We start from the raw sequence: 26775 nt of genomic DNA, 5'->3' as shown, positions 1-26775 counted from the left end.
TTTTAAAGATAATTCCAGATACGATTTTATTCTGAATTTTACAAATAACAAGCATTTCTCTATAAAAAACTAGGGTAAGAATTAATGTAGTTACAGCTAGGAATATTTACATTCTTGGAAGAAATTTATATACCTTTCTATATACAAGGCTGTGTTCATTACTGGTTTAAAGTTCTCCCAAAAGCATCTCTAAGTAAGGCTTTATGGTGTGTGGGCTGATTCTATGCTTCAAGAAAATAATTTACAACTGCCAGGACCAAGGTTCTATTCTACAAATACTGAAATAGGTATTGCAGTCCAACTCCCTGGGCAATGCAGCCCCTCCTCCTCCCCAGAACAGTCACTTGGAAAGGGGGGAGGAGTTCACACATCTTCACAAAAATAGTGTCAGAAGTCAGCCAAGGTTGCCTGATTCTGGAAGCTGAAATACTAAATGATGCTCGTGGGAGCATTACATTCACTGTCAGAAGAGTCAGAGATTCTAATAAATACTGAGTGTGGAGCACAAGCACCACAAGGAGCTGTGGTACCTTTTGAGTTACTGGCATTGCCATCTGCAAGCAAGGAAACCAAAGTCATGGGATTATCTGACCTGCCCAAGATGCTGACAGAAGTCATCCCGAGGGCTGGAAAGGAGGGGATCCTCATTCCCAGCTCGAGGGCATGTGCAGCTTCCCTTGGTGAAGATGCTGCAGCGTGCATTGTTCTCTGGCAGCAGGGAATGCTGAGTGGATAACCTGGAGTGACCTGCACTGCTGCTGGGAGCAGGTCACAGCCACCCCAGCCAGGCAGCACTGCCCAGGTTCAGGTTAATCTGAATCTCAAAGCCTGGTGCATCTTCCCCCACAACACAACGAGCTCAAAGGTTTATCACAACTCCTCCTGCAAAGGTAAATCCTGTCCCTTTGCCCTTATCCTGCAGGTTTATCCACAGCCAGGCTGTGCTGCAAACCTCACCTGCTGCCAGCACTGACCAAGCTCTAAGATTTACCCATGAATGGATCAGGTTCTTTCATCTACATCTTGTTTGCAGGGATCAGATCACCCACCTATATTAAAATATTCCCTCAATTTCTTTTGGAGATCCCTGTTACCTGAATTCCACCTACCCACTAGAACAAGATCCTTGCTTTAGACATAAACTTGGTAAGAGTAGGATGAAACAGTGAACACATAATAACCCAGTCTGCTGTTTTAAATATGTTCTACATTTCTGACTCAGACTTCATGTTTTTAAAAACATAAGCAAGAGAAAAACCCTCTTTTTTGACACAAAGCGATTGCCACTGAGTTTTGTAGTATTAGTCACGACTAATGGGAAATTCCCCAATTTGTCTGGAGTTAGAAAAACAAACCAAACTAACAATAACAACAAAAAACCCCACAAAGAACTTTAGTAAACATCAGAATATTTAAATATTCAAGGAAAAAAGTCTCTCTTTGAAGGCACATACTTGGATAGAACAGTGGGTAAGAAATCACAGCTAAATCAGATGTTAACCGGACACTGGAATTTCCAGACTCAAACAAGTATCAGGCAGGCACATGTCGGACATTTCAGGATATTTTGTGAAACTGTTTACAGGAAGAGCCTTATGGGACACGAGTGTTTACTTTGGCAAATTCATTACAAGGAAGTTGCAGCTAAATGTGTTTTGCCTCAGATTCCTGTGGTCATCAGACCAATCCACAACACACACAAAAGGAGTTGCTTCTCAGCGTTACAGTTCCTAGACAAGGTTTACAAAGAAAAATATCTGTACCAAGTTTGACAATGTACTCTTTTGTGTCTGGAAAGAATATTTCAAAAAAAGTGTAAGCCTGCCAGAACAGGTCATGTTTTTGGGAAGGGGAACTGGCTGTTACATGCACTCTCCTAACATGTATTTGCCCATGTCAAGGCTGTTCTGTTATGGGCAGTGAGGCTTGTAAAGTCCAGATTCTCAATTTTGGCACTAGCCTCAAATCACACACTGCATTTTAAACCTCCTGCCCAGGGCTTGTCAACCTGCTGAACAGGAGTGACACTGAACCTGCCCCAACCTTTCCGTTTCTGTCCTTGGAAAAGTTCACGTACAACAAAATTATTTTCTCCACATGATTCTCTGACCCAGTGACATTGGCCAGCTTTCTGCTGCATCCAGAAATCAAAATCCTAAATCAAGAGGTGAAAAAATGCAGGAGAAGTGGAACAAATCCTGGAGCTCAAGATACTGGCAGGGAGAATTTAACCAAATCAAACCACTATAGCCTAGACAGTGTTTTCTACTTTCTTGTTCCTGTGACAAGCAGTCCAAGGCACACATCGCTCCCACCAAGGACAGGATTTGGGATACTGGTTAATCAAAGACTGGAACCAGCCAATGCCACCTACATATTTAAATACCACAGGAAAATGCAAAACTTCCCCAGCTGCAGGAGAGTGAGGCCCCCGACAGCTTTGGCTACAAAGGTTTAGGCTGTTTATTAAGACAGAACGAAATACAAGTGCCACAGAAACCTTTCACCACTCACATCTGCCACATTACAACCAGCACAGCACAAGTGAGACTGTGTGTACGCGTATACTGAGTATTTAGAGAAACACAGGTAATGCCAAGGGCGCTGCCACAACTTCTTGGCAGATTTTCAACAAGATTTGTGGGTTTGTTGGGGTTTTTTTAAACAATTTTAAAGCAATTCACTGATTACACACGTTAAGTGCAACAACAGACCTCACAGCAATCATACAGTTGATACTGAGGATCGAGAACCAGTGGTCAGAAATATATTCTGAATTTTGTTCTCAGTACATTCCACCATGAGGTCAATGCAGTGGCATAATTAACACACAAATTTATGACTAAATATATTAATTGTGTGCGTGTACATGAACCAGTGGGAAAAGCACAGAACAAAGACAGGAGAATAGTTTCCATCATTCAAATTGCACAGAGAACATTAAAACAATTTACATGTAAAACTTTCACCACAAAAACTAACACCACTCCCTCTACACACAGGTGAAACCTTTTGCATTATTTAGAATAAATCCAGCCTGGAAACAGGCCACATCCAAGGTCAGATGTAAACAACTTCACCAAGAAGGTACAGTTGAAATCCAGCATTGGAATCAAGTGAATTTTGTGAGCAAAACTTCAGTGCTAAATAGTTTGTGCAAGACAATCCTTTCAGTCTATGCTGAGTTAAAACATATCAAGTTAGAATTAACTCTCAAAATCTTTCTTTGTATCTTTCTGAATTTGGTAACAAATTCAGCACATACAAAGTCACTTGAGTAAGATCACAGAGAGGCACGTTCTCATAACCTTCACCATAATAAATAAGTTTCCTGTCCAGAGACAGAAGTCAAGGAATCAAAAGCAATGAGCAGCTTTTTCTGGCAATTTTTACTTCTTGATGTGCATTAGCTCTGGGGGAGGTTCACTGAGGAACCCAGGTACCCTGCCAGCCCTTGAACTCATTTTCAAGTCTCTCTCAGCTGAACTGTACACATAAAGCTACAGAGGATTGACCAGATACTGCTCCATGGTGCTGCTGATGAGCACAACTGTGGCTGAACCATCTCCTTGAAGGCTGTGCAGTGTTTCTGTTCATACAAAAAGAGAACGTATGGGACACAGTGCTTAAATTAATAAATAAGGATAAAATTGCAGGAAACAAAGTGTTGCCACTAGCCCTTTCTAGAATGAATTTTAGAAGGAAAGTCCATTTAACTTTCAGTCCACCAGGAAGTACACAGGATTCCATCAAAAAGCTGTGCTTTTAAGGATCTCTGGATTCTCTTCTTCCTCCTTGGAATCCCTTTTGCTACCAGATGCAGGCCTGTATTCTAATCTGGGGGGTGGGAAAAAGAAAGAAAAGAGAAAATAACTTTAAAGATAGACAAGTGCATTGGGAAAAAAAAAATCTGATTTCTGTTTTGACATTACAGCTTCCTAATTTCAATATCCTGTTGACTTCAATTGGACAGGTCCCATTCTTACACCCCATCTGTGTTCATGGGTCATCTTCAACCAGAGCTGTGGTGAAAGGCCAAACACACAATGCCTTTTTAGGTCAGCTGAATTAAACAGGAAGAGTTCAGCTCTTCCCCAGCTTATAAGACTTTGAGGACCTAAAATGATTATAACCCACAATGTGTTCTGTTGATAAAGCAACACGCTTTTAAAGTGCATTCCTCAGATGTACTTTTAAAACCTATCAGAGAAAAATGATAAATTCAGAGCTGAGAAATGCACATACAAACACACACACTTGGGAAGAGGACCAGGATTCCAGGCAAGCTCTTGTATCTTCAACAGAGCACTGCCTGTGCTGCCAAAACCAGCCCCTCCCTCTGCCCACAGCCAGGCAAGGGCACTCCTCAGAGCAGAGCAGGGCCAGGGTCAGAAGGTGATCCTTACCCTTTCACCAACAGCATTTGGTCAATGGTGTCAGGAAGAGGCATCCCATAGCTTTCAGGCAGGAAGAGTGTCAGGATTCCTGAGAGCACAGTCAGGCTCCCCATCAGGATGTAAGGCAGGAATCGATCGTAGGCACCTGGCAGGACACAACAAAGGAAAAGGGAAAAGGGAGCATCAGCTCTAAGTCTCTGATAATTGCCCAAAAAGCTGTGACTGCCCCACCCCTGGAAGTGTCCAAGGCCAGGCTGGTGCTTGGAGCAACCTGTGATAGTGGAAGGTGTCCCTGCCCATGGCAGGGGGTGGAACAAGATGATCTTCAAGGTCCCTTCCAACCCAAACCATCCTGTGGCTCTGTGGTAATGTCTGTGCCAAGGCACAGGGCTTTAGCCAGGCAAGATTTATGCTTTCAGTAAAAGCCAGCCCAACCAACCCCCAGCACAGCCTGACATCCAAAGTGTGTGTTGTTATAAATGTGATCTGAGGAACCCAAGGGAGTGGGAAGCAGGAGCTGCAGGAGCTGTTCCTCCTGAGGCAACAGCACTGGGAGTCTGCAGAGCCTCTCTGAGCAGAGCAGGTCACTCACCGAGGTAAACGAAGTACGGGGAGAGGATGCTGCCCAGCCTGGAGGCCATGGAACTGGCTCCAACCCCCATGTTCCTCACCACTGTGGGGTACAGCTCAGCCGTGTAAACATAGACCATGGAAAAGGCTGATGTGATGCCAAACTTCCCCACCATCACCAGAAAAATAGACAGAGCACGGAGATCTGAAATCACAACACAAGTAAGGACTTAATAAAGCTCTGGCAGTTCATGGTATCCCTTCATTCCTTCGTGTTTGTGTAACTCCTGCCTAATTAACTCCAGGATCTGGTGCCTTTTTTTTCCCTGTACATGTCCACAAACACAAGCAATATTCTTTTTTAATTTTTTCTTCTGTGAATTACTAGGAATCAACATTTTCATCTTCTTTTGAGCACAGGGCTTCCTGCCAAGTGAAAAATAAGGAGGACAGAGCAAGAACTGTTGAGGCCCTTTCAGATTTCAAGGGCCAGATCTCTGCTATTGCAAACAATGCCATTTATCCCTTCTTAATAAAATGAACAAAATGAAACATTTGAAACAAGTTATTTTTGGTTTCCTGCTCTGGTTTCTCATTAATATTCTTAGCTACAAGTCAATACTTTATTATAGGAAGCTGGGTTGACTTTAACTGGGACATTTAGATTTGAAAATCAAAACAGATTATATCAGTGTTGTCCAATTGACTCATAGGACAGGAGGGAAAAAAGAGAATGCAGCACACATATTATTTGTATAAAATAAGCAAGGCAGTTGTTGCACATTCTCTTTGATTTGTAAACAAGTCCTAGGCAACACCCCCCTTATATTGACTCCCTAACTCCTTTAATCTAAAGATACATATAGTTTGAGATCTAATAAATGTTACCTGGCCCTCCTTTCCAGTTGCCACACATTATTTAAGCTGTCAACACTAATTCAGTACAAGCATCTCTGCTTATCAAAAATGCTTCCACAATGACTCCATTGAATGTAACTCTGTAAACAAGCCCTAAAGTCACGGGCAGCAGTTTGGGAAGTGAGTTCTGCAGCCTCTTGGTAATCTCTCTGACTAAACTCTGGTTGGTCTAGTCTTGGTTTTACACCTGGACCTTACCAGGACACCCTGCCAGGGATGTACTTTAAAGGCAAAACTGGACTACCATGCTCATCCCAACAGACCACAAAGCCAATGACCCACCTTTAAAACTGTATCTGAATGACATGTTGCGGGAGCTCCTCGTGCAGCAGCACTGAGAACCAAGGAGGAGGGGCAAAGATGGGACATGAATATCTGTACTGAGTCCCCTCAGGAGACTGTTCCTCCACATGTTCAGCCTGGAGAGGAGGAGGCTCAGGGGAGACCTCCTCACTCTACAACTCCCTGACAGGAGGGGGGAGCCAGGGGGGGGTTGGTCTCTTTTCCCAGGCAACTCTCAGCAAGACAAGAGGGCTCAGGGTCTTCAGCTGTGCCAGGGGAGGTTTAGGTTGGATATTAGAAAGAATTTCTTTCCAGAGAGGGTGCTCAGCCATTGGAATGGGCTGCCCAGGGAGGGGGTGGATTCTCCATCCCTGGAGGTGTTTAAGAACAGACTGGATGTGGCATCAGTGCCATGGGCTGGAAACCACAGCGGGGTTGGATCAAGGGTTGGACTTGATGATCTTGGAGGTCCCTTCCAACCCAGCTGATTCTATGATTCTGTGATTCTGTGATTCTGTGTGCCCAGTTCTGCACATGCCCTGCCATACACGTGTGAGCTGAACTAACGGTTCCGTACGTGCGGGCACGAGCTGGATGAAGAGCAGGACGCAGCCCCCCAGGAACAGCGCGGCGGCCATGGAGTAGCGGCGGGGCAGGTTGCGCAGCAGCACCCAGGAGATGGTGTAGGCGGGCACCTCGATCACGGCTGAGAGGAAGCAGTTCAGGTACACGTCCCCGTGCAGGTTGGGCGTGTCCAGGGACAGCCCGAAATAGCCAACGGAGATGATCATCCTGGAAGGAAGAGTAACGGGATCAGACTGATCTCACTTGTCCCTGAGGTGGTTTGAAGCTGTCTCCCTGCCAAGTCTCCAAACCTCACCACAAGAGCTTCCCCCCCCACCAAAACCAAGGGAGAAGAGAAAAAAAACCCAAGAGAACTGAAACGAGAGAGAGACAGCTAAAACAATATATATAAATATATTTACACTTATATTACATTTATATACAACTGAAATATATGTACAATTTCAAAAGGAAAAGGGAAAGGGAAGGGGGAAGGTAAAAAGAAGAACAAAACCAAAATAAAATGTACATGATCAATAGCCCAAGATCTAGCAACTAAAAGAATTAGCAAAAGAATATCTTACTACTCTCTTTGGGACAACAGAAAGTTGCGCTGGAATGACCGCCGGCAACCTCCGTCTCCCCAGGTCAGCAAGGCCTTACCAGGCCTCAGTAGGCCTCACTAGGCCTCACTAGGCCTCACCAGGCCTCACCAGGCCTCACTAGGCCTCACTCCCCAACACGACAGACTCAACAGCAGGGAAACCCGCACCTCCAAAGCCACCAGAAAGAAAGAGGGACGAAGGCCTTTCCTCCTTTCTCCTTATACCCTGGCTTACATAAAAATCGTAGGGAATAGCGGGTACTCTGGCCACTTCCTTGGTTACAAACTGGTCACCAAGGAAGGCCCAGACTAAACTACCACACCACGAACCTCCTCCACATCCCCGTTAAGCACAGGAATGACTGTGTGAGGCAAATTCAGCACCTCACTCATTCACCTCTGAAGCAGCTGAAGTGCTGACTTCAGACACAGGCAGGTAACAATTAAACTGTGCTGATGCTTTTGATCTTTCAAGTTGCTCTTCAAGTCAAAGAATAAAATATATTACCCTGGGAGGTAAGAGATGATCATTCACATTGCAGTGGTGCAGCAGTTGCCACTACTGGTAACTATAGCTTTAGACTGAAAGTTTGGGCCACTGCATGTTACTGTTGCTGAGGCCTACAGCAGCTTTCCAATATGTTTACCAGGGAGCTCTGGGTGCAGAGCATTGTTTCTGGGTCATTACCATCCATGCTTTGTGTATAAAATCAGAGAGGAGGAGTTTGGCATCCCGGCAGACCCAGCAGCCTGGGATTTTCCCTGCCATGCCCCAAGCTGGCTGGGCAGCATCCAAATCATGTTGTTGTGGCTGGGTGCCTGGGCTGGGCAGTGCAGCAGGACAGACCTTGGTGGCTGGAACACTGACATCTGAACTGTGCCACTGCCAGATGAGAGCTGGCTTCCACGCGATTTGGGGAAACACACAGTATGGCCTTGAAGACAAACCCTGTTGTGTCTTGGCAGATGTTGGGAAGAGAAGGTTAAGGTTCACCAACAAGTATAACGTGGCAAACAAGGAACAGGCACTGGATGGGGACATGTGCAGGGGCAAAGGTGAGGCACAGAGCACTTGGCACTTCATCTCCTTCAGCATCCTCAGCGCCCGGGGCAAAACCACTGCACAGCACAGTGGGTCAGGGACAAAAGATGTGCTCTTCCTCCTCCTTCTCCTCACTGCATATGGGAAGAGCCTTCGTGGTCCAATTGCTTAAAATAAAGTCTCTTAGTGTGCCTGGGAAGGTCACAGAGCTGAGAGTGACCCCACTGCTGTGGTGCCCTGCCCCAAAGCCATTCTTCTCAGAAGGAGCTCTGCAGTGTTTTTCTCACCACTGTGCAACACACCCACCCTGCTCTCCTTGGAGTTATTTTTATACACAATCAACTGTGATGCTGGAATTCCTTTTTGGTGGCAGTTTGCCTCAGTTTATCACATTGGCAAACCCTGACACAGTTATATAGTCTGTAGGAAAACTTCAGTGGTATTTACACAGCCCAGGGTGCCAAGGAGCCAAACTTCCTCCTCCCTGGTGCAAGCCCTGCAAAGGGAATAGTTTAAAGGCCTGTTACTCACTCAAAATTAACAAAACACTCAGCACTATGTAAAGGTGACATAGTGCTGTCTGTAACCACCCTCTTTTACAGACCTTTTTTGTAAGCACTACCAATTCATAATGCAGAATATACTATTGGTATACCGTGAGTTGTGCTGTAAGCCAGCACAAGATGCTTTATATTTTGGGAAAGAATTAAAAGTAGGTTAGGTAACTCACACACAAGCTAGAATAGTGAAAAAAATTGCCTGACCCAGCTTGTCTGTGAGAGGAGGTAAGATTGTGCAAGTCAGCTGCACATGTTTGACTCTTCCTGCCTATCATAAAACTTCATTTATGATGTGGCAAAAAGCCCTTCAGCCTGGGTTACTGAATCCAGGAGAATGGATTACATACACACTGCCATGTCACTGCTCCTCTCAGCTGCTCCATCCTACCAGAAATGCTGTTCAAACAGGGTTTGCATTTGATTTCTACAACCACACAGGCAAAACTGGCTGTGCCCAGGGGTTACTGCTCTGCTCCAAGCAGATTAGGAGTAGGGCAGTCTCACTTTCAATTAGAGGTGAGAGTCAGCAACTGGACTTGGAGGCAGGACATTATATAGACACTGTATTGACATTTCTGCAAAGAACCAACATTATTTTTCTCCTTGAGCTGTTTTTTTTTTGCACAAGTTCCTTTCTTGGTGTGTTTGTAATATTGTGCTTGGTGATGGGCCAGAGAATCTGGCTTAAATATTAGCCAAGTCATCCTTTGACCCAAAATGCCACATCAACTTGTATGTGCTGGCAGGTCAGTGGACTGAACTCCAAGGCTCTGCCTCATTAAAGCACAGGAATGTTCTTCAAAAAGGCAGCAAACAGACTTAAGTTGGCTCCAAAGCACTTGAGGGACCTTCTTGGTTATGTCACTGGGTACATGCAGTAATTAAACCTCACTTGTACAGCCTCTGGCAGCCTATAGGTTCTCTCTCTGTTTTCTGTCTTTCAAGATATCTAGTAAAGGAAAATAACCACCATTTAATGCCACTGAGCATGAAGTATGGCTTCAGCCAGTAAAAACCAAGCTGAAGGTGGCAGGTAGACAGAGCAGACAGCAGGAAAGTCCAGGGAAATCTCAGATTAGAACTTCAGAGGCAGCTTTATCCCTTTAAGAACCAAAACAAAAGAGATGGAAAGCACCATGTTCAGACCTCTGGGCAGAAGTTCTCTGAAGGGGGGGTAGGGCATGACTCATTCTTCTAGAAGGCTCTGTTACAGTGAGAAGAGCATTCCCCAAGGCCCAGGACCAGGCAGGATTCCCACCCGTCACTGCCAGCTGATCCAGTTCTCACTCAGTTCAGGATATGCCTGACTACTTCAGAAAGAAACAACAATCCACATGTGTTTCTACACTGTCACTGAAGTGAAGAATCTATGTAACCACAACTTTGTTGTTTCAGCCAGCAAGTCACTGATTTTTGAGCTGGTTTTGTCCCTATCCCTTCACAATCCCTTAGTGTTTAAAATTACATACTCCTGAATCACATTTGCTTACCAAATAAGCACTGACATAATAGTGATAGTTAAAATATTTCGGGTTCTCACTAGATCCAAAATGGTGTATGTCTGTTTCTTCTCGGAATTCACATCTTGCAGCTGTAAAAAAGCAAACAACAAACAAAACATGGGAACTTTAACTTCCTGCAAAAATCATTATTAGGAAAGTAAGTCCCTCCCCAACTTATACCTCAGTATTCTGATATGCTGAAATAGATGCCTCACTTTTAACAAAACCCATATAAACTGGAAGAGCCTGTGAAAGTAGAAACTCCTCCTTAATTCAATGTCACTTAAAATTTGGACTGAAACTCTTCACTCTCATGACCAGTAACAGGATTGAAGCTGTGTCAGGGCAGGCTCAGGTTGGATCTCAGGCAAAGGTTCTTCCCCCAGAAGCTGGTTGGGCACTGCCCAGGCTCCCCAGGGCAGTGGGCACAGCCCCAAGGCTGCCAGAGCTCCAGGAGGGTTTGGATGATCCTCTGGGGCACAGGGGGTGACTCTTGGGGCTGGGTCTGTGCAGGGCTGAGGGTTGGACTCCATGATCCTTGGGGGTCCCTTCCAGCTCAGCACATTCTGGGATTCTGGGATTGTGTAGCAATCATTTTCTCTGCCTCGGGCTTCACAAAGCAACTGCTTTTTGTTACTTGAATTATAAAGCATTAATTCATGACTCATATGTCACTACTGACATGGTTCTTATGCCCAGTTTTGAGCACTGCACCTTGAGAATCAGGCAAATGAACTGCACTCAGACGAGAAGAGAGCAGTGGGGATGGTGAGACATTCGAAAAAAAAGGAGAGGGTGTGTTTAGCCTAAGGGCCAGAAGACCAAGGGCACAGAATGGTCTTCAAAGACCAGCAAATAAAGTGATAAATTGTTCTCTATGTCTACTGCAGATGTTACAACAAATAACAAGATTAAAACCACAGCAGGACAGAGATAGTTAATGACTCCTCATATTGGACCTAACAGCAGTGTATCAAAACTGAGACAAGCTGGCTAACGAGCTGAAGAGTGCTCATCATTATCTAGTCTGTTTTTGAGGTCATCTTCTAAGAACATAAACAAAAAGACAACAAACTTCTCCTTTCCTCATTAAACTTTCCAGCTCCTCAACATGAAACCACTTCTATGTAAACAATGCAAGGATATTCATCCATGAAGCATGAGAACAATTTTTGTGCTTGGTAAGACTGTAAAAAAGGGAAGAATTAATTTTTTTTTTATTAGGACTTTAATTTAGATCGCCTAAGAAGGAGGACCAAGGAAGAGATTTTTCAGAATATGGAAAAGGGGATTTAAGAGGACAAGTTCCATCAACTCTGATAAAGCAACATGGAGTTTGTGTAACTCCTGCAGCCAGGTGAAAATTCTCTCTAAGTGACAGTCGGTTCTGAAGATCTGGAGGATGAAGTAGCAGTCTGGTACATGGCAAATTTCAGTGTATTTGCTTTCATAAATCCCATTTTCTGCAAAAGGCAAAGAGTTCTTTACCTTTGATAGCTTTCACTCTGCCTGAAACCAAACTTACATCACACAAACTGCAGTCACTCACAGCTCACAGCCCTTTCTCATAAATCACATGATCTTTCCTAAGCACTCTCCCATCTTGCCACTGTTTGTTGCCAAGAAACAAGAACACCCAAAAAAAAAAAAAGAGAGAGAAACCTCAAGCAAACCACAAAACAAAACCAGGAACAGTAAGATTTGGAGTCAGTTGTTGAGGAAAAGGGACTCTGCCTTTTAGGAGCTGGATAAACAGACAGCATGATCCTTACCAGGACAGGCTAGAACAAGAAGCAATGAGAAGGGCAGGGAAGGCAAAATGGTGGTTTGAAATTAAACCTGCCATCCAAACACTTGCATCCCCCTCACAGGGGATAATTCAACCAACCAGGCCCTATCTGTGCTCTGCAGCTGGTTTGTGACCAGTCACCTGCTGGACCCCAATGGTTTCAAACCTCTGGAGTCTAAATTCTGCATTCCAGCTGCAGGGGTTTGAGGGACACTCCAAACACGAGCCTGGGCTGCTCCTCCATCCCAAACTCCCATTCCAAAAGCACAAGGGCAAAGGGCCAGCCAGAATTCTGAGAACCTCTCTGCAGCATAAACATGCTTCCCAAACCCTGGAGGGCTGGGAGCCTCCTGCCTTCCAGCCCTGCAGAAAGCAGACACAAGAACAGCATGAACACACCACTGATGAAGTTTTGCACAGATCTTTCGGCCACAGCATTACTTTTCCCTAAAAAAGTAAAGAGATGGACAAGAGTTCTGCATTTAAACAGCACCTGGTCACTGAGTTCATTTTCCCTTGATGTCAGAATGTTAGTTATGTGTTTCTGAAAGCTGATGTGCAATGATTTATCTGTAAATAAGCATCACATACTCCAGCTCAGGCTGCTGCCATGTCAGCATTTCCCCTTGTCCAGTGTTTCCTAAGACAACATCCCTACTCTTGCCCCTGCCTTCTGCTGCTTCACAGACATTCAGACACAGCAAACAGAGCAGTGCTTCTTTCTAAGAATGAGACAGAGAGGATTCCAGGAACAGTGACCTTAGGCAGATGCTGGAGCCAGAGGTTATTTTCTGTTCTCCTGCTGAAGTGCTGGCAATGGATGAGTTTTCATGGCTACAACATGAGTAGGAAGAAGAAAAAAAAAGGAAAAAGATGTGTTCTAATGAAAATCCAGGGAAAAAACTACCATAAGAAGGTCAGGATTAGTCCTGTGTTAGACTTCTATAGAATTATATTATTGACTGAATAAGCATAGAGTTTGTTTGGCACAAGTATTTAGATCACTAAACAACAGGTACCTCGAATTTATTATCTTCCTCCCCACAACAGAGTTAAAAGGAAAAAGGTGGCTGTAAACTGGATGAAAAGATGCTTGCATTGGAAAGCATGCTGGCATCCCCATGTGAATGGGACAGCAAAGGCCTTGCAAATCTTAGTGAAGAAGGGAAAGGGTATTCTGCTTTTCAGCAGAACAGGATGATCTTTCACCCATCTGAGAAGCACATAATGCAGTGCAGGAACGACTCCATTCATCTGCCTGGAAATTAATCCCTTTACACAGAGTCCAGCAAACAACTGGAGTGCTAAATGAATCTTACCTCACTAGGGTCAAGGATGACATCTGGGGCTGTAATGCCATTAGTTTTTGCAGCTTTTCTGAGGATGTCCTCTGCCTCCTGAAACCTTCCCTGGGAGATCAACCACCGGGGAGACTCTGGAATGACCCTGCAGAGAAGGTTCAGAACAACAAGGCTGCAGTTCCACACAAAGCACTGCTGCAGGCACCAACACACACATTGTTGATCTCAAAACATGCCACATCTTGCAGGAATTAGTGCAGTGACAACAGAAATCAGATTTACAGGAGCAGACTAGGCTACTGAACAAGAGCAGACTAGCATGGCTTTGTGGATTTCAGAAGTGCTGAAGGAATTAGAAATGATTCAGAAAAAAGAGCAATCCAATCATTCAAAGTACGGGAAAACAGTTCAATTAAAGAAATTCAGAAACGTGAACACACAAGCAGCACGCTGTACATCAAGAAGCATATCCTTAGAGAATAACACATATAAACTCAGTAACTGTAAATCCTGCCACAGAAAGGCAAGTCAGAGCAGAATTCACCAGTCATTCAACTGCGTAAGAACCTGGATGGACTCACAAACACAACCGCGAGTGGAAGTGAAGGAACACCACCCCCATGTGGACTATTGCAGCTTTACAAGCCCCCCAAAAGCAGTATTTTATCAACTAGGGAAGAAAGCATGGGAGTGTCACAGATGTGCAAGTACTGTTGTGTAGTTTGTCATATCTGTGTCACCCTACCATTGCTCAGCTTCCCAGAGAGTGGTTTCTGCTTCTGCCCTCAGTTCAGACCACAGCCCACGGATTTCAGCTGGTGCACAGGATGAGTTTTATTGACTTTTTTTGGTTTTCTTTGCATTTAATTTTAAAGAAGCCTACAGAAAACGAGGAGCAGGCTTTTTGGGCATCAGCCAGATCACACACAAAGCCACGGACTGACAGCAAAACTGCTGTGAGGGGAAAGGACACAACATCCATTCTTCACCTACCCATTCCTGAATTTCACCGGCTCGGAGTCTGGGTCCTAAAAATCTGCAGGCAGGGCCTTACAGAGACTGAAGTGTTGTGAGTCAGGGATACTCACCACCAGAGAGGGATGCAGAGCAGCCCGGGCAGGGTGAGCGCCAGCAGCAGCATCCGCCAGTCCCGGAGGAAGTAAGCGAAGAGTGGCAGCAACATGTAACCAAATGCATAAAATATGCACACCCCCAGGGTGCAGAATACCACACGGATTGATTTGCCAAGAATTTCTGTGCCTGTTCAAAACAGCAGAGGGAAGAACAGGATTTTAACTTGATAGCAACCAAATAACCCAACAAAAGTACCCCTACTGTGCTGCAGGGCACAGTGCTCTGCCAGCCAGGTTTAAGGCACCCCAGAGCTGCTTCATGCAGTGATCCTGCATCAACTGAGGTAATTCTGTCCATAAAACAAAGAGAACTGGGCCACACTGTATTTCTGTAGCTCGTATTTCTATAATTTTATCTTTTTAGAATCTCACATTTTACTTGAGGAACTGAAACCACCCACAAAACAGTCTCAACAGTAAACCATAGCTCGATCACCACAGCATCCTCTACAGCTTATGGAGAGTGACCAGCTTCTTGAAAGAATAATTCAGAAGTTCCCAACCTGTATCACCTTCTAAAAGACAGCCAAAAAACCTCACAGTCTTTTGGGGCACACATTTGGAATTCATGTTGATCACTAACAAAGGCCAGGCTACTGGCAGGGGAATTAAATGCACAAACAGGGGTTGACGACCCCCTCTGAAATGTTTTGGGACCTGCAAATCAAGAGACACAGAATGAAAGCTAATCTTCCTCGTTTCCATGGAAACCAAAGAAGATTCCAGCAGCTGCAGCAGGCTGTGTGCAGTGAGGTTAGCCAAGCACTGCTTTCACCCCTGAACTTCCCTTCCTTGCCCCAAAAGGAATTTCTTGCCACCATTTGGTACTTTGGACAGTGAGGTCACTGTAAGTAACATTAATTTTTTTTTTTAAATCTCACATTCATAAGGTAATTCATAAGGTAACTCCCATTACCAAATATGGTCTCAGTCAACTTGAGAGTATATGAAGCAAATTTCATGATGACATTTACATTTTTACTATAGGCTGTTTAAAGGAGACTTAATAAAAATTACTTTATTTTTGTTCTTTCGCAAATTTTTTAATCAAATAGGTATTCAGGCCCCAAAACTGACAAAAGAAATCCCTGAAAAAATCACAGAATCACATAGAATGGTGTGGGTTGAAAGAGACCTTAAGGATCATCTAGTTCCAACCCCCAAAAAATCACATCTCACATGTCTTATCTCTCCAACTAGAAGATGGACTTTGTTTCAAATAATAAGTTTCTGGGAGTTTGACTCTTTTAGAATGGTAAACCATAGAATTAATTCAAATTCCACTTCTATCAACTGGAAACTTTCAAGGAGACGACAAATTATCCATGCATGGTGAGGCCACACTCTGAACAGTGCTGCTTGGCAAAACAAATCAACCCTAAGCCAGTACTGAAAAGGAGCAGGAAAAGCACAAGATGAAAGAACACATACTGTGCCCAGCAGGACTTTCATACCAAGAACAAATGCTGCCACGTAGTTAGATATCTGTCCCATGCCAACCAGCACAAACAACACTGAAAACATCTCCCAGCTGGTAGAGAAGACTTGTATGAAGCTGAAGCCAGTCTGCATTGCCAGAGTTGCAAACAGCACATTCTTCCTGCCAAACCTTCCATGGACAGATTAAAAAAAGAAAGAAAAGGGGAAAAAAAATAAAAAAGAGATGATTATACAACATCATGAATGAAATCTTCAGAAACAGAAAAGTTTACTTATAAGCATAGTTAGGGAGATACAAAACTTCTGCAAAAAGCAGAGGTTCAGGAAATGGGACACAGGCACAACTGTTCTAAATACATTAAAAAAAATCACTGGCCAAGAGAAAGTGATATTGCAAGGGCTGCTAATTAAGTTGTCTTTAACTACGTGCTGGAACACTATTCCTTTCTTACTGATAGGATGGGCATGGAGACAAATCATCAGGAGCAAATTATTTAAAATGCAGGAGTATCCAAAGCTCCAAGGAGCACACAGTCCATGACACAGATCAGCATGTTAAAATAAAAAAAAAAGGTGTAAAGTTCCTGGAAGAGAGGTAAAACTCAGGTTTGCAAGATTCTATTAGCTGTCAGTGATCCCGTGCTGCAATCTCCATTTCATTTGGTTTAAACATGAGCCAAACTGAGGGACTCTGGAAGGTCTATCAATGAAGTATTAAGACAAAAAAAACCCCAAAAACGAAGATAAAAGAAATTCAACTAAACTCAACTTAAATCCCATGGCATATAGCTCTGGAGAGAAGTCCAGGAGGGCTGGCTGATTTTCAAGGATCCCTGCCTCTGAGCTCAAGACTGGTCGAACCTGGGGGGCAGGAAACTATGCAAAGGCCTTAAATGATGCTACAAGATTTGTGGCATAAAGATTATGTTTCAATGAAACAAAAACTCCACAAGTATCAGCAAATTAAAGGACCACATATTGTTCTCTGGGAATCAGGAAGACAGCACACGGTGCATTGCACAGCAAATCCCAGGGAGAGAATAAGAAAAGCCAAGCTTTACAAAAAAACCCAAAAACCAAACAAGTGTCAACATCACAAAAATTAATGGTGTCTGCCTTTTTTTTAATGTTTGTACTAATAAACAAGGAAGCTTTGCTTCTCTGGAGTGCAGCTGAACAACGTTCATGCTTTGCAGCTTCTACAAATGCAGCTCATTGGACTTGGATGATGTTTGTGATGAGGAGGAAGAGAAGCTACACGTGTTTATAAAATAAAAGTTTTAAATTTGACCTAAAAAACCAAAGGAAAACAAGCCTCAGGTATCCCTCCGAACACAGTCCAAAGTAAATAGGAGAGAATGTCACTGATCTGATTTTTCCAGATAAAACTTATCTCCTACACCTGTTCTCTGGCACAAAACCAGTTTGCTCCAGAGTGATTTCATTGCAAAAACAAACAGATAGAGGTAACACCCAGCAATAATCATCTTTGTAACATTTTGTTCTAGTTCAGGACATTTCTCTACACACTCTGTGTAGACTCAGGTTAGACAGTCACAGAACAAAGACATGTTAGGAGCTGCAGAAAAACACTTATAGGAAACTGGACATACAAGAAGTGTCTACAAACCAGACTCAAACCAAGAGCCAGCAGCTCTGGTGTCTATACTTTACTTGTCTGAGAGCTGTCCTGAGATGAACGATCCCAGCAGGACACCCACGAAAAACAGGGAGGTGCTCAGGGGTCCCTTCCAGTCGTTGTCACACACGAGATTCCACTGCAGGGAGAGAGAATATGAAAGTCTTTTAATAAACAGGATTTCCCCTCCCTCCTAAATGTCTCAGCTGAGCTGGTTTTGGAAGGAGTGAGAACAGAATCACAGAATGGCTTGGGTGGGAAGGGACCTTAAAACTCATCCCATCCCACCCCCTGCCATGGGCAGGGACACCTCCCACCAGCCCAGGTTGATCCAAGCCCTGTCCAGCCTGGCCTTGGACACTTCCAGGGATCCAGGGGCAGCCACAGCTTCTCTGGGCAACCTGTGCCAGGGCCTCTCCACCCTCACAGGGAAAACTTCCTTCCCAATATCCCATCTAAGTGTAATTCCCTGCATATAGCAATGTTCCATTAAAAACTCATATTCCTAATTTAAGAGAAATTGAACTACAGAAACAAAAAGCCTCTATTACATTTTAATGTGGTTTTGAGAGACAGGAGACTCTTCACTCTTCACTGGGAACCTAACTAACCTCAATTAGAATTTTGAATACAAATTGAAACATACACCAAACAAACTAAGATTTAAAAAAAAAAACAAACAAAAAAGAGGAATAAAAGAAAATATTTATTGAATGAAGACTGCAATTGTTTCCAATCTCTTACCCATTTCAGTCTGATGTTTTTGAAACAGCACTCGTATTATTTTTCTATCTACACAAAGAGTTATTATTAAAAGAGTCCTAGTTTTATTTTGGTTATCTGGGGGGAAAATGTATAAATATTAGAAGAAAGGACAAAACCCAGCAGGGATGCCTGCACTCCTCCTTCACAGCTATGCTGTGACTGGAGGAGTTCCCAGAGCTCTCCCAGTCCTGCCCCACCCCAGTACCTGCTGCCAGAGGGCAGGTGCTGCAGCCCTGCAGGAGAGGAACTGGGAGGCAACCAGTGCTTCTGATGTGAGGCCAAACCCTCAGGAGCTTAGTTATTCAAACAGCTCCCTCATCTGATATTTTAGGGATGGAAACTTTGAGGTTTTAACCTGCACTAAAAAGGCTGAAATGAAAATATTTGCCCTGACCCCAAAAATTAATCCTTCTTGTCCCCCAATTACAAATAATTAAGCATAGTTTCTTTCAATTTGTACTGGAACTCCCATCAGTGCTTTGATTTGCTCCATAAGGAATGCAGCTGCTCCGTGTCCCAGCTCCCCCATCCAGCCCATCCCTGGAATGGGAATGCTGGTGTTTCACTGCCTGCCAGCCCCGTGTCCTCAGCACAGAACCTCCGACTCCAGGAACCTCACAGCCCTAAGCCTGTTAACAGTCACACTGCAGCTACATCCTAGCCTGTGTTTTAAGGCTGCAGGATCACTAAAAACCATGCACAGAATGAACAACACCAGCAATGGCCTTCCACTCCCAGATCCCTGCACCAAAACACAGCTGAGCCATCACTTATGCCATGGAATAGCATCCAGGTTTCAGAGAGAACTGGGAACTGTTCCAGAGATGAATTATGGCCATTCACACAGGCTGCACTCTCATGGGCATTTGTAGAACTTTAGCTGCCAGCCCTTACACTAATTCATCTCATCATCGGTATTTTTAAGGTCAAAATGCACCTTTTCCCATTTGTAACTGCATTCAAGTAATTTCCTAACCTCTCCATTGATAAATCTGTTTGTGGTTTCATGTTTGAAAAAATCTCTCCTTCCATCAGGCTTCCTAACCCTCAATATTATTCCTGCCCTTGCTCCCCAACCCTTTCCAGCCCCACAGCACCTGAAGCTCAGGTCCCAGCACTCACCAAGTGCTCCAGCACATCCCACAATGCCACCAACCAGGCATCACTACAGAGGAGCCTTCCAGAACTGTGAGAACAAATGTATCCTACTCATGTTAAGGGACTGAACTTACCATAGTTATCAATAGCATGTGGATCAAGAACTGTAATCAACATTTATAATTAAATCTGTATTATTCAACAAGAGCTGTGCTTCATTATAGATTAAAGGAAGTTTTGAGCCATTCTGTGATGACCACAGAGCCTAAGCCAGCCAGGAAGCTTCAGCAAAATATACCTGGCAACTTGAAAACATGCAGCAAATGACTGTTATCAAATTTATACTGGCCAAAGGTTTCAGTCATTATCATATGCCTTCATATGATAACACCAGGAAAAAAATATCACAAATACAAATCCTGCATTTATAAAGCCTCACCTACTCACAAAAAGCCATCTTTGTATCAACTACTGGAGTCAGACATGCTCAATAACAGAACTAAAATCTAACTACCTCGGTTATTAGTCTATCACTGTAAAGAATTCACTGCTTTCCAGCTGCTCAGCCTGTGCTGTGAGTTCAGCCTCTCCTCTCATCTGTCCTACCCCTGCACTTTGGCACAGGGCTTGCACAACACTTGGATTTCCAGACACTGACACGTTTGTTTGTGCCCTGTAACAAACATTTCCTTCAGACTACTGAGGTGGAGACCTTTCTTGGGAAAGGTCATGGTATCAAAATGTTTAGCACAGTTCTGCCAAAAGCTTCTTGCACTGGCAGGTGCAAACATACTGGGCATTCAAACGTGGCAATGATTACCAGCTTGTTTTTCTGTCCTCTCTGTGGCAGTGTGAGGAGCTGTTATGCTGAAGATCACCTAAACCAGGCACCAGAGTTAACGTCAACATCAAATTTCCAAAGGAGAACTACCTTAGTTGTGCAATCCCACTTATTTACACTCCACGACAATTACGGCAAAGGGATTTTAAGGTCAGCTACCCTTTGCCCCAGTAAATAAATGTTGAAGTCTTCAACTTTTTAATGACTCAGCAACAAGGTCTACTACACTGCTTGCCAGTGATGACAGCATCAGCCTTCCAGAACCATTCTGCAACCACATCCTTCCCTCAGGTGCCCACGGTCCAAGAGGAAGTCACTGAAGCATCACTGGTGGAGCCCAGCATGGCAAAGAGCATCCCAGGAGTGGTTCCTGACTGATCCCTGCTGCTGGCAGTGCTGTTTGGACACAGCACACTGTGACCCAGGGCTCTGAAATCACGTGCTATTTTCACTTCTCAGTATCCTTTGAACTGGCCTGCCAGCTGTAACAGCCTTTGCCCCGGGGAAGAAGCCAAGGTTAACCTCAGCAAGGTGTCTGGGCTCCAAACAGGAGCAGAACATTCCATTTGCAAAGAGCAGCATCGAGCTGCTCCACACGGGCACCCAGCAGCACTGAGCACCCCCACTCTGCTTTGTCACAGCTCTGGGACATCCTCTGTTGCAGTTTAAACTTCTCTTCTTCCTCAGATGGAAGCTATTTTGGGCTGATGTTTTGTGATTTTTGTACTTCGAAAGGAGAGCTGGCACTTCATGAATTACTAACAGTAAATCCCGCTGTGCCTCTCATTAAGACCTCAGTGCAGATCTCATATCCTGCTTCACTCTCACTGCAAATATACCATCTCACAACAGGAAATAATCAAATCTTAACTGCTGATATCAAGATGTCTATCCCATCTAAGCATAAAACTGCCTATGCTATTTAAACATAAATTTTACCCAATATTTTTAATGCACTGTAATATGCAAATTGCAAGTCTAGTTATAGGGTAGCTCTCCAAAACATCAAAAGTTGTTGCATTGCACTATATACCAAACATGCTTGGACAGATAAAGAAGGACCTTACTTGAAAAAAGCATGTTTCTCAGTATAGAGAAGTGCTCTACCACAGGAACATTCAACTTTCCTAATGCCACTATAAGAACCCTGAACAAAGCTGGGCTATGGCAAGTACAAAAGCTTCAAGAGCCTCACTTAATTACACTCCTGTCCTAAAAAGAAAAGCCCTATAGGAATTTTTACAGCTACAAGACATCATGCCTTCCCACTCCTTTGTTTTATTTTTTTAACTGTTTTCCTCTACTGCTGAGAGTAACACACATGACTGAAGAATTAACTGGGTAGTCCCATGTATTAATATTTTCTTTTTAAAAATCAACATGTTAGCAAGAATTTTTGAAGCTAAGCCAATATCCTGTACTCTCTCCATCCACTTGCTTCTCTCAGCAAGTAGAAGCAGGTTCTTCAAAAAAATCTCAGTCTCACAACCAAGTACTTAACAACCTTTGATTCAGAATCTGGCCTTGTTTGTATCCATATAAATATTCTCTGCTTACTTGAGAACTATGAGTGTTATTAAACACCCTTTCCTCTCAAAAAACATTTGTATATTCCAAATACTTAGAAGCTCTAGATGTTACATTAAAGTTTATTATCTGAAGTAAACAGAAGTCTGTATCTACAAAATACACATTCTGCTTAATTTTCCCCCCTGTAGTTGTTTTAAATTTTTACAGAGATAAAACTTGCATGGAACAGGAAGGAAATTGCCAAATATTTTATAATTCCAGTGCAGAAACTGAACTGTTCCCCATACAACACGTTTTTTAGATGGCTGGAGAAAAAGGAAACAGGGCAGTGACATCAACAACTGAGAAACCTGAGCTGAGTTCAAATCTACAAGAAAAGATGACATGAAGGGAACATGACCCTGTCACTAATTGTCCATGGTACCACTGAAAGAGCACTGTTTCCATTTAACAATATCAACCACAGGCCTATCATTCTTTAACAATACTAATCTTATGTTGCAAGGTCAGAAACATCTGTACTTTGTACAATTCTGAGCATTCCTGCATGATGTACTTCTTAAATCACACCTTGAAAGCCACAGCATTGTAGAAATACCTTAAAAGACCTGTGAGACTTTCACATTTACTTATTAAATGAAAACTAGACTTTTTTTCCTTCTTCTGACTAGTAACACTAAGATTTTGTACCTACAAATCACCACAGCTTTATTAACTCCAGGGGGTGAGAAGTTATCAATATGAACTTCAGCCAGAAAAGCAGCGAGATCTTAACCTACAACTGTGAAGAGAAAGCACCTATTTTACAAGGTGAGACACAATGGAGATGACTGATGGTAATGAAGAGCTGGGCCTGGATGACATGGGCATGATTTGCACTTCAGCTGCTGGCTCTGCTCCTGGAGCAGCCTCGTGAGCGTGTCCCAGCCCATGGCACGGGGGCTGGAATCAGGTCATCCTCAAGGTCCCTCCCAACCCAAACCATTCTGTGATCCTGTGACTCTATACATTACAATGTCTAGCATAGGCCTGTGGTTTTATTTTGGTAAAGCAAAACAATACATCCCTCTGCCTTCCAACAGAGAGTTCACCAGCTGTGCCACAAAGCCCATTTGAGTCATAGAATCACAGAATCACAGAATCAGCTGGATTGGAAGGGACCTCCGAGATCATCAAGTCCAACCCTTGATCCAACCCCGCCGTGGTTCCCAGCCCATGGCACTGATGCCACATCCAGTCTCAGCTTAAAAACCTCCAGGGATGGAGAATCCACCACTTCCCTGGGCAGCCCATTCCAATGGCTGATCACCCTCTCTGGAAAGAAATTCTTCCTAATATCCAACCTAAACCTCCTCTGACACAGCTTAAGACCCTGAGCCCTCTTGTCTTGGTCCTTCCAGATGACACTGCTGCAGCCTCCCCTTGCTTCCTGAAGGTCTGGCATAACCCACTGACCTCCAGGGACTGGGGTCCAACAGCACAACGAGGCACTGGGATCCCGGGGGAGCAGGGGCTGGCAGCCTCTGTCTGCCCCAAACTGTCCCTGCCCATCCATGCAGACCGAGTGGCAGCCTGGAGTGCCAGCCTGGAGTGCCAGCCCTGCATCAGCCTCTGCACACCCCGCAACTCCCACCACGGGCACCCTTCCCCTGCAAAAGCCAACAGTCCCCAAAGCCTGTTAACAGCAAAACAGACACAAACCATCCAGCTCTGGCTGCGTGCCACCTGCACTGAGCTGATTTCAACTGATGAACAATGTGACACCTTTTTAGGAGCTGAGGATGAATATGTGTGTGCAAAACTCAGTGTCTGTTTAGGGTTCACTGTGTAAGAACTACTCCCCTGTGAAGTGTTCTGACTTCTGTATCATCTAACGCCTTCTCATTATATCATATTTCATACTCTGAACTCCACTGCTCAATTCTATTCCCAGTTATTCTGTGTAGCCCCATAACAGCCATGACTGGCAGAAGTTGGCCTTTTACCTCAGTTGCTCCTGGCTTTAGTCCTTTTACTACCATGTATGAACTTTTACTACTCCTACATTCTTTTTTTATGGGACTTATGGAGGAATCAGAATGACACAGATGGCTTCCTGAGCCAAAGTAAAGCTTTTCTTATCCCCTGAGCCACAGCATTTCAAAAAGTAAAAGACAGAAAGGGATTTTGTTACACTGGAGCTGGTTAAACACTGAAGACTGGCTAATAACAACCTTCTGTTGTTAAGTCTGTGTGAGAAAAGAAAGCCTCTCTTTAAGTGGGAGAGAACTGAATGTTTTAAGTCTCCCCCGAAAAGCAAAACCATAAACAAGGTTCCTCTAAAGTCATGAGAGATTCAGCAAAAAGCTTTCTTGAAAAAAAAAAAGATCCCCTTCCCCCTCCCAGCGTTGGGTACAGAAATCTGGGACAAAGGTCCTCATGATTATTCAACAAGTTAGAGATATGCAACTAAACACAGGATTAGTTAATCATAAAAGCAGCAGCACAAAGCCAAGAAATTAAGCACGTTTAACACCGAAAACCTGTAAGTATGTGAAAGGGCACAGCTTTTGCAAAACTCCCTCAGAAACATTAATGTTAAAGGGAAAAAAGAAATACTGCCTCGGTGCATGATGCCTGGGCAGACAAACATTACCTCCCACGGCCACGGGACATGTGCCAAGTCACACAGACAGCGGGCCAGGGCTGCCGGGGAGGCTGGGCAGCGCCAGCAGCTCCTGATCCCATACACTGTGGAACCCCTGCACGATGCTCCAGGAGCTCGGGACATTTCAATTCACACCAAGCCAAGGCTGAGTGAAGAAGTTTCAGAGACAAAGCACCACGTCTAAGGCAAGTCCACGGGGAACAAAACCCACGGGCAGGACCGGCCAGGAAGATGCCAACTGCCCCACGCTGCCCCAAGAGCACCCAGCCTTTCTCAACAGGGCATTCCAGCAAGGACCAGGGCCTAGACATTCCGAGCAGCTTTCCTCTCCAGCAAGACAGCAGTTCTTTAGCAATGGGTGAGACAATGCCTTGCACCACTTGTCAGAATCACTCAAGCCCTCACTTGAATTTCCAACAATTTCCAATAACCCCGACGTCCCAGTTTCCACACCTCCCTGTGCTGCCAGGGCTCCTCTCCCCTGCTTGCTCCTGAGGAAGATTCTGTGCCCAGCTCAACTTATGGTCATTAAGTACTCACACCCATCACCACCCAAACACCCATCACAACCCATTTTGCAAAGCAAGAAATAATGGCAAATACAGCTCCAGCTCTGTCGAACTTGTCGACAGGCAATGGAACCCTGCAAAGTTCCCCAGCCTTCTGAAAAACGCTATACACGCACTGAAATTCAAGTATCCTCAGAAACCATTTCCTTAAGTCAGCCTGTACCTGTGGGTCTGTACAGCGTTCACCTGAAACAAGAGATACAATCAGAACAGCTGCAGCTTTGGCTGGCTGCCCTGACCACAGAGCTGACTCGAGGGGTGTATCTGTGCTGACCTGTCCCGGCAGGTGAGCAGGGACACCAAAGCAGTGGGCACGGCCAAAGCAGAGGCACTGTGGGCACACAGAGAAGTTCAGGGTCCTTTTGGACACAGCAAAACTAAACCAGTGCTCCCCAACCTCTGCATCTTGCACACCTCAGGATGACCCCAACTGTGAGGGTGGGGAGGCCCTGGCACAGGTTGCCCAGAAAAGCTGTGGCTGCCCCATCCCTGGAAGTGTCCAAGGCCAGGCTGGATGGGTACTTGAAGCAACCTGGGCTAGTGGAAGGTGTCCCTGCCCATGGCAGGTCCTTAAGGTCCCTTCCAATCCAAACCATTCTGTGATTCTATGACTTCGATCGCATTTATTTTTCAAAGAAAGAAAACAAACCCTGTTGGTCTCCCGAGTTCAAAGTGACATGTCTGTGACACCAAACAAGCTGAACGCAGGTGCTGACCCTGCTCCAGCCCCTCGCACAGATGCTAATGAACCAAGCAGCAATTACTGCAGTGACCAGCCTGCTGGGTTAAGGAAACGTGCTGCTTTTGGAGGCCCCTTATCACAGAATCATACAAAGTTAAGGGATTGGAGTGGACCTTAGAGATCATCCAGTCCCAACCCCACCTGCCAGGGGCACACCTCCCACTAGACTCAAGGCCTTATCCAGCCCAGCATCCACAACCCCCCATGGCAACCTGTTCCAGCGTCTCACCGCTCCCACGGTAAAAAAACTCCTTCCTCTTTCTCAGGCCAAGTGCAAGCGAGCAGAAGACCTCAGAACAAACCCGGCGCTCCAGGTTTCACCGGAGGGCGATGTGCGGGCACGGACCCCCGCAAAGGCGGGGCTGCGACACCCCCGCGCCCCCCCGGCCCCGCGCACCTCGGTGACGATGGTGGAGCGGTACACGTCCCGGCTGTACTCCCAGCCGTCCAGGCACGGCTCCTGCTCCAGCGCCTCCAGCTCCACGTCGGAGCCGGGCCGCAGCCCCAGCGCCGAGAAGTTGGCGAGCGCGGCCAGGCGGTAGCGGCGGCAGCGGCTCGGGGCCGCCCGCCCGTCCCGCAGCTCCAGCGGGATGCTGGCGTTGCGCCACTCGCCGCTCAGGTTGGCCCCGCGGGGCACGGCGCACCGGTGCTCGGGGGTGCCGGCCAGGAACACGATGGAGAGCCCGTTGAAGCCGTTGGGGATGATGCTGGCGCTGAGCAGGAAGAAGACGAGGCGCTGGAAGCGGCCCCACTCGCCCAGGAAGGCGGTGGCCGCATCGTAGTCGCGCATGGCGCGGCCGAGCTGCGGCCGCCGGTGCCCGGGGCCGCTGTGGCGCGGGCAG

The 26775-nt window shown here is 45.1% G+C and overlaps 1 protein-coding gene across 1 annotated transcript; it reads right to left on the bottom strand.

Annotated features, from left to right (window-relative positions):
• On the bottom strand, positions 1 to 26775 carry LOC113967140 (solute carrier family 22 member 5-like). Its single transcript, XM_027682477.1, has 10 exons — positions 26331 to 26775; positions 17777 to 17880; positions 16117 to 16271; positions 14618 to 14789; positions 13548 to 13674; positions 10428 to 10528; positions 6745 to 6959; positions 4990 to 5172; positions 4407 to 4542; positions 1 to 3837 (listed from the first exon to the last, which is right to left on the bottom strand). Exons 1-10 carry the CDS (start codon positions 26721 to 26723, stop codon positions 3750 to 3752), a joined length of 1674 nt encoding a protein of 557 aa, XP_027538278.1. The 5' UTR covers positions 26724 to 26775; the 3' UTR covers positions 1 to 3749.

Source organism: Neopelma chrysocephalum, unplaced genomic scaffold (assembly GCF_003984885.1).
Source record: "Neopelma chrysocephalum unplaced genomic scaffold, ASM398488v2 Primary Assembly neopelma1_63, whole genome shotgun sequence".
Taxonomy (NCBI): Eukaryota; Metazoa; Chordata; class Aves; order Passeriformes; family Pipridae; genus Neopelma; species Neopelma chrysocephalum.
The sequence above is the reverse complement of the archived record's forward strand: the minus strand, read 5'-3'. Positions and strand labels throughout refer to the sequence as shown.

Coding starts and splice junctions, on each gene's coding strand:
- LOC113967140 (XM_027682477.1), bottom strand. CDS start 26,723: ATGCGCGACTACGATGCGGCCACCGCCTTCCTGGGCGAGTGGGGCCGC. Junction 17,881..26,330: donor GCTCCACCATCGTCACCGAG/GTGCGCGGGGCC, acceptor CTCTCCCTGCAG/TGGAATCTCGTGTGTGACAA. Junction 5,173..6,744: donor CATCCAGCTCGTGCCCGCAC/GTACGGAACCGT, acceptor TTGTGATTTCAG/ATCTCCGTGCTCTGTCTATT.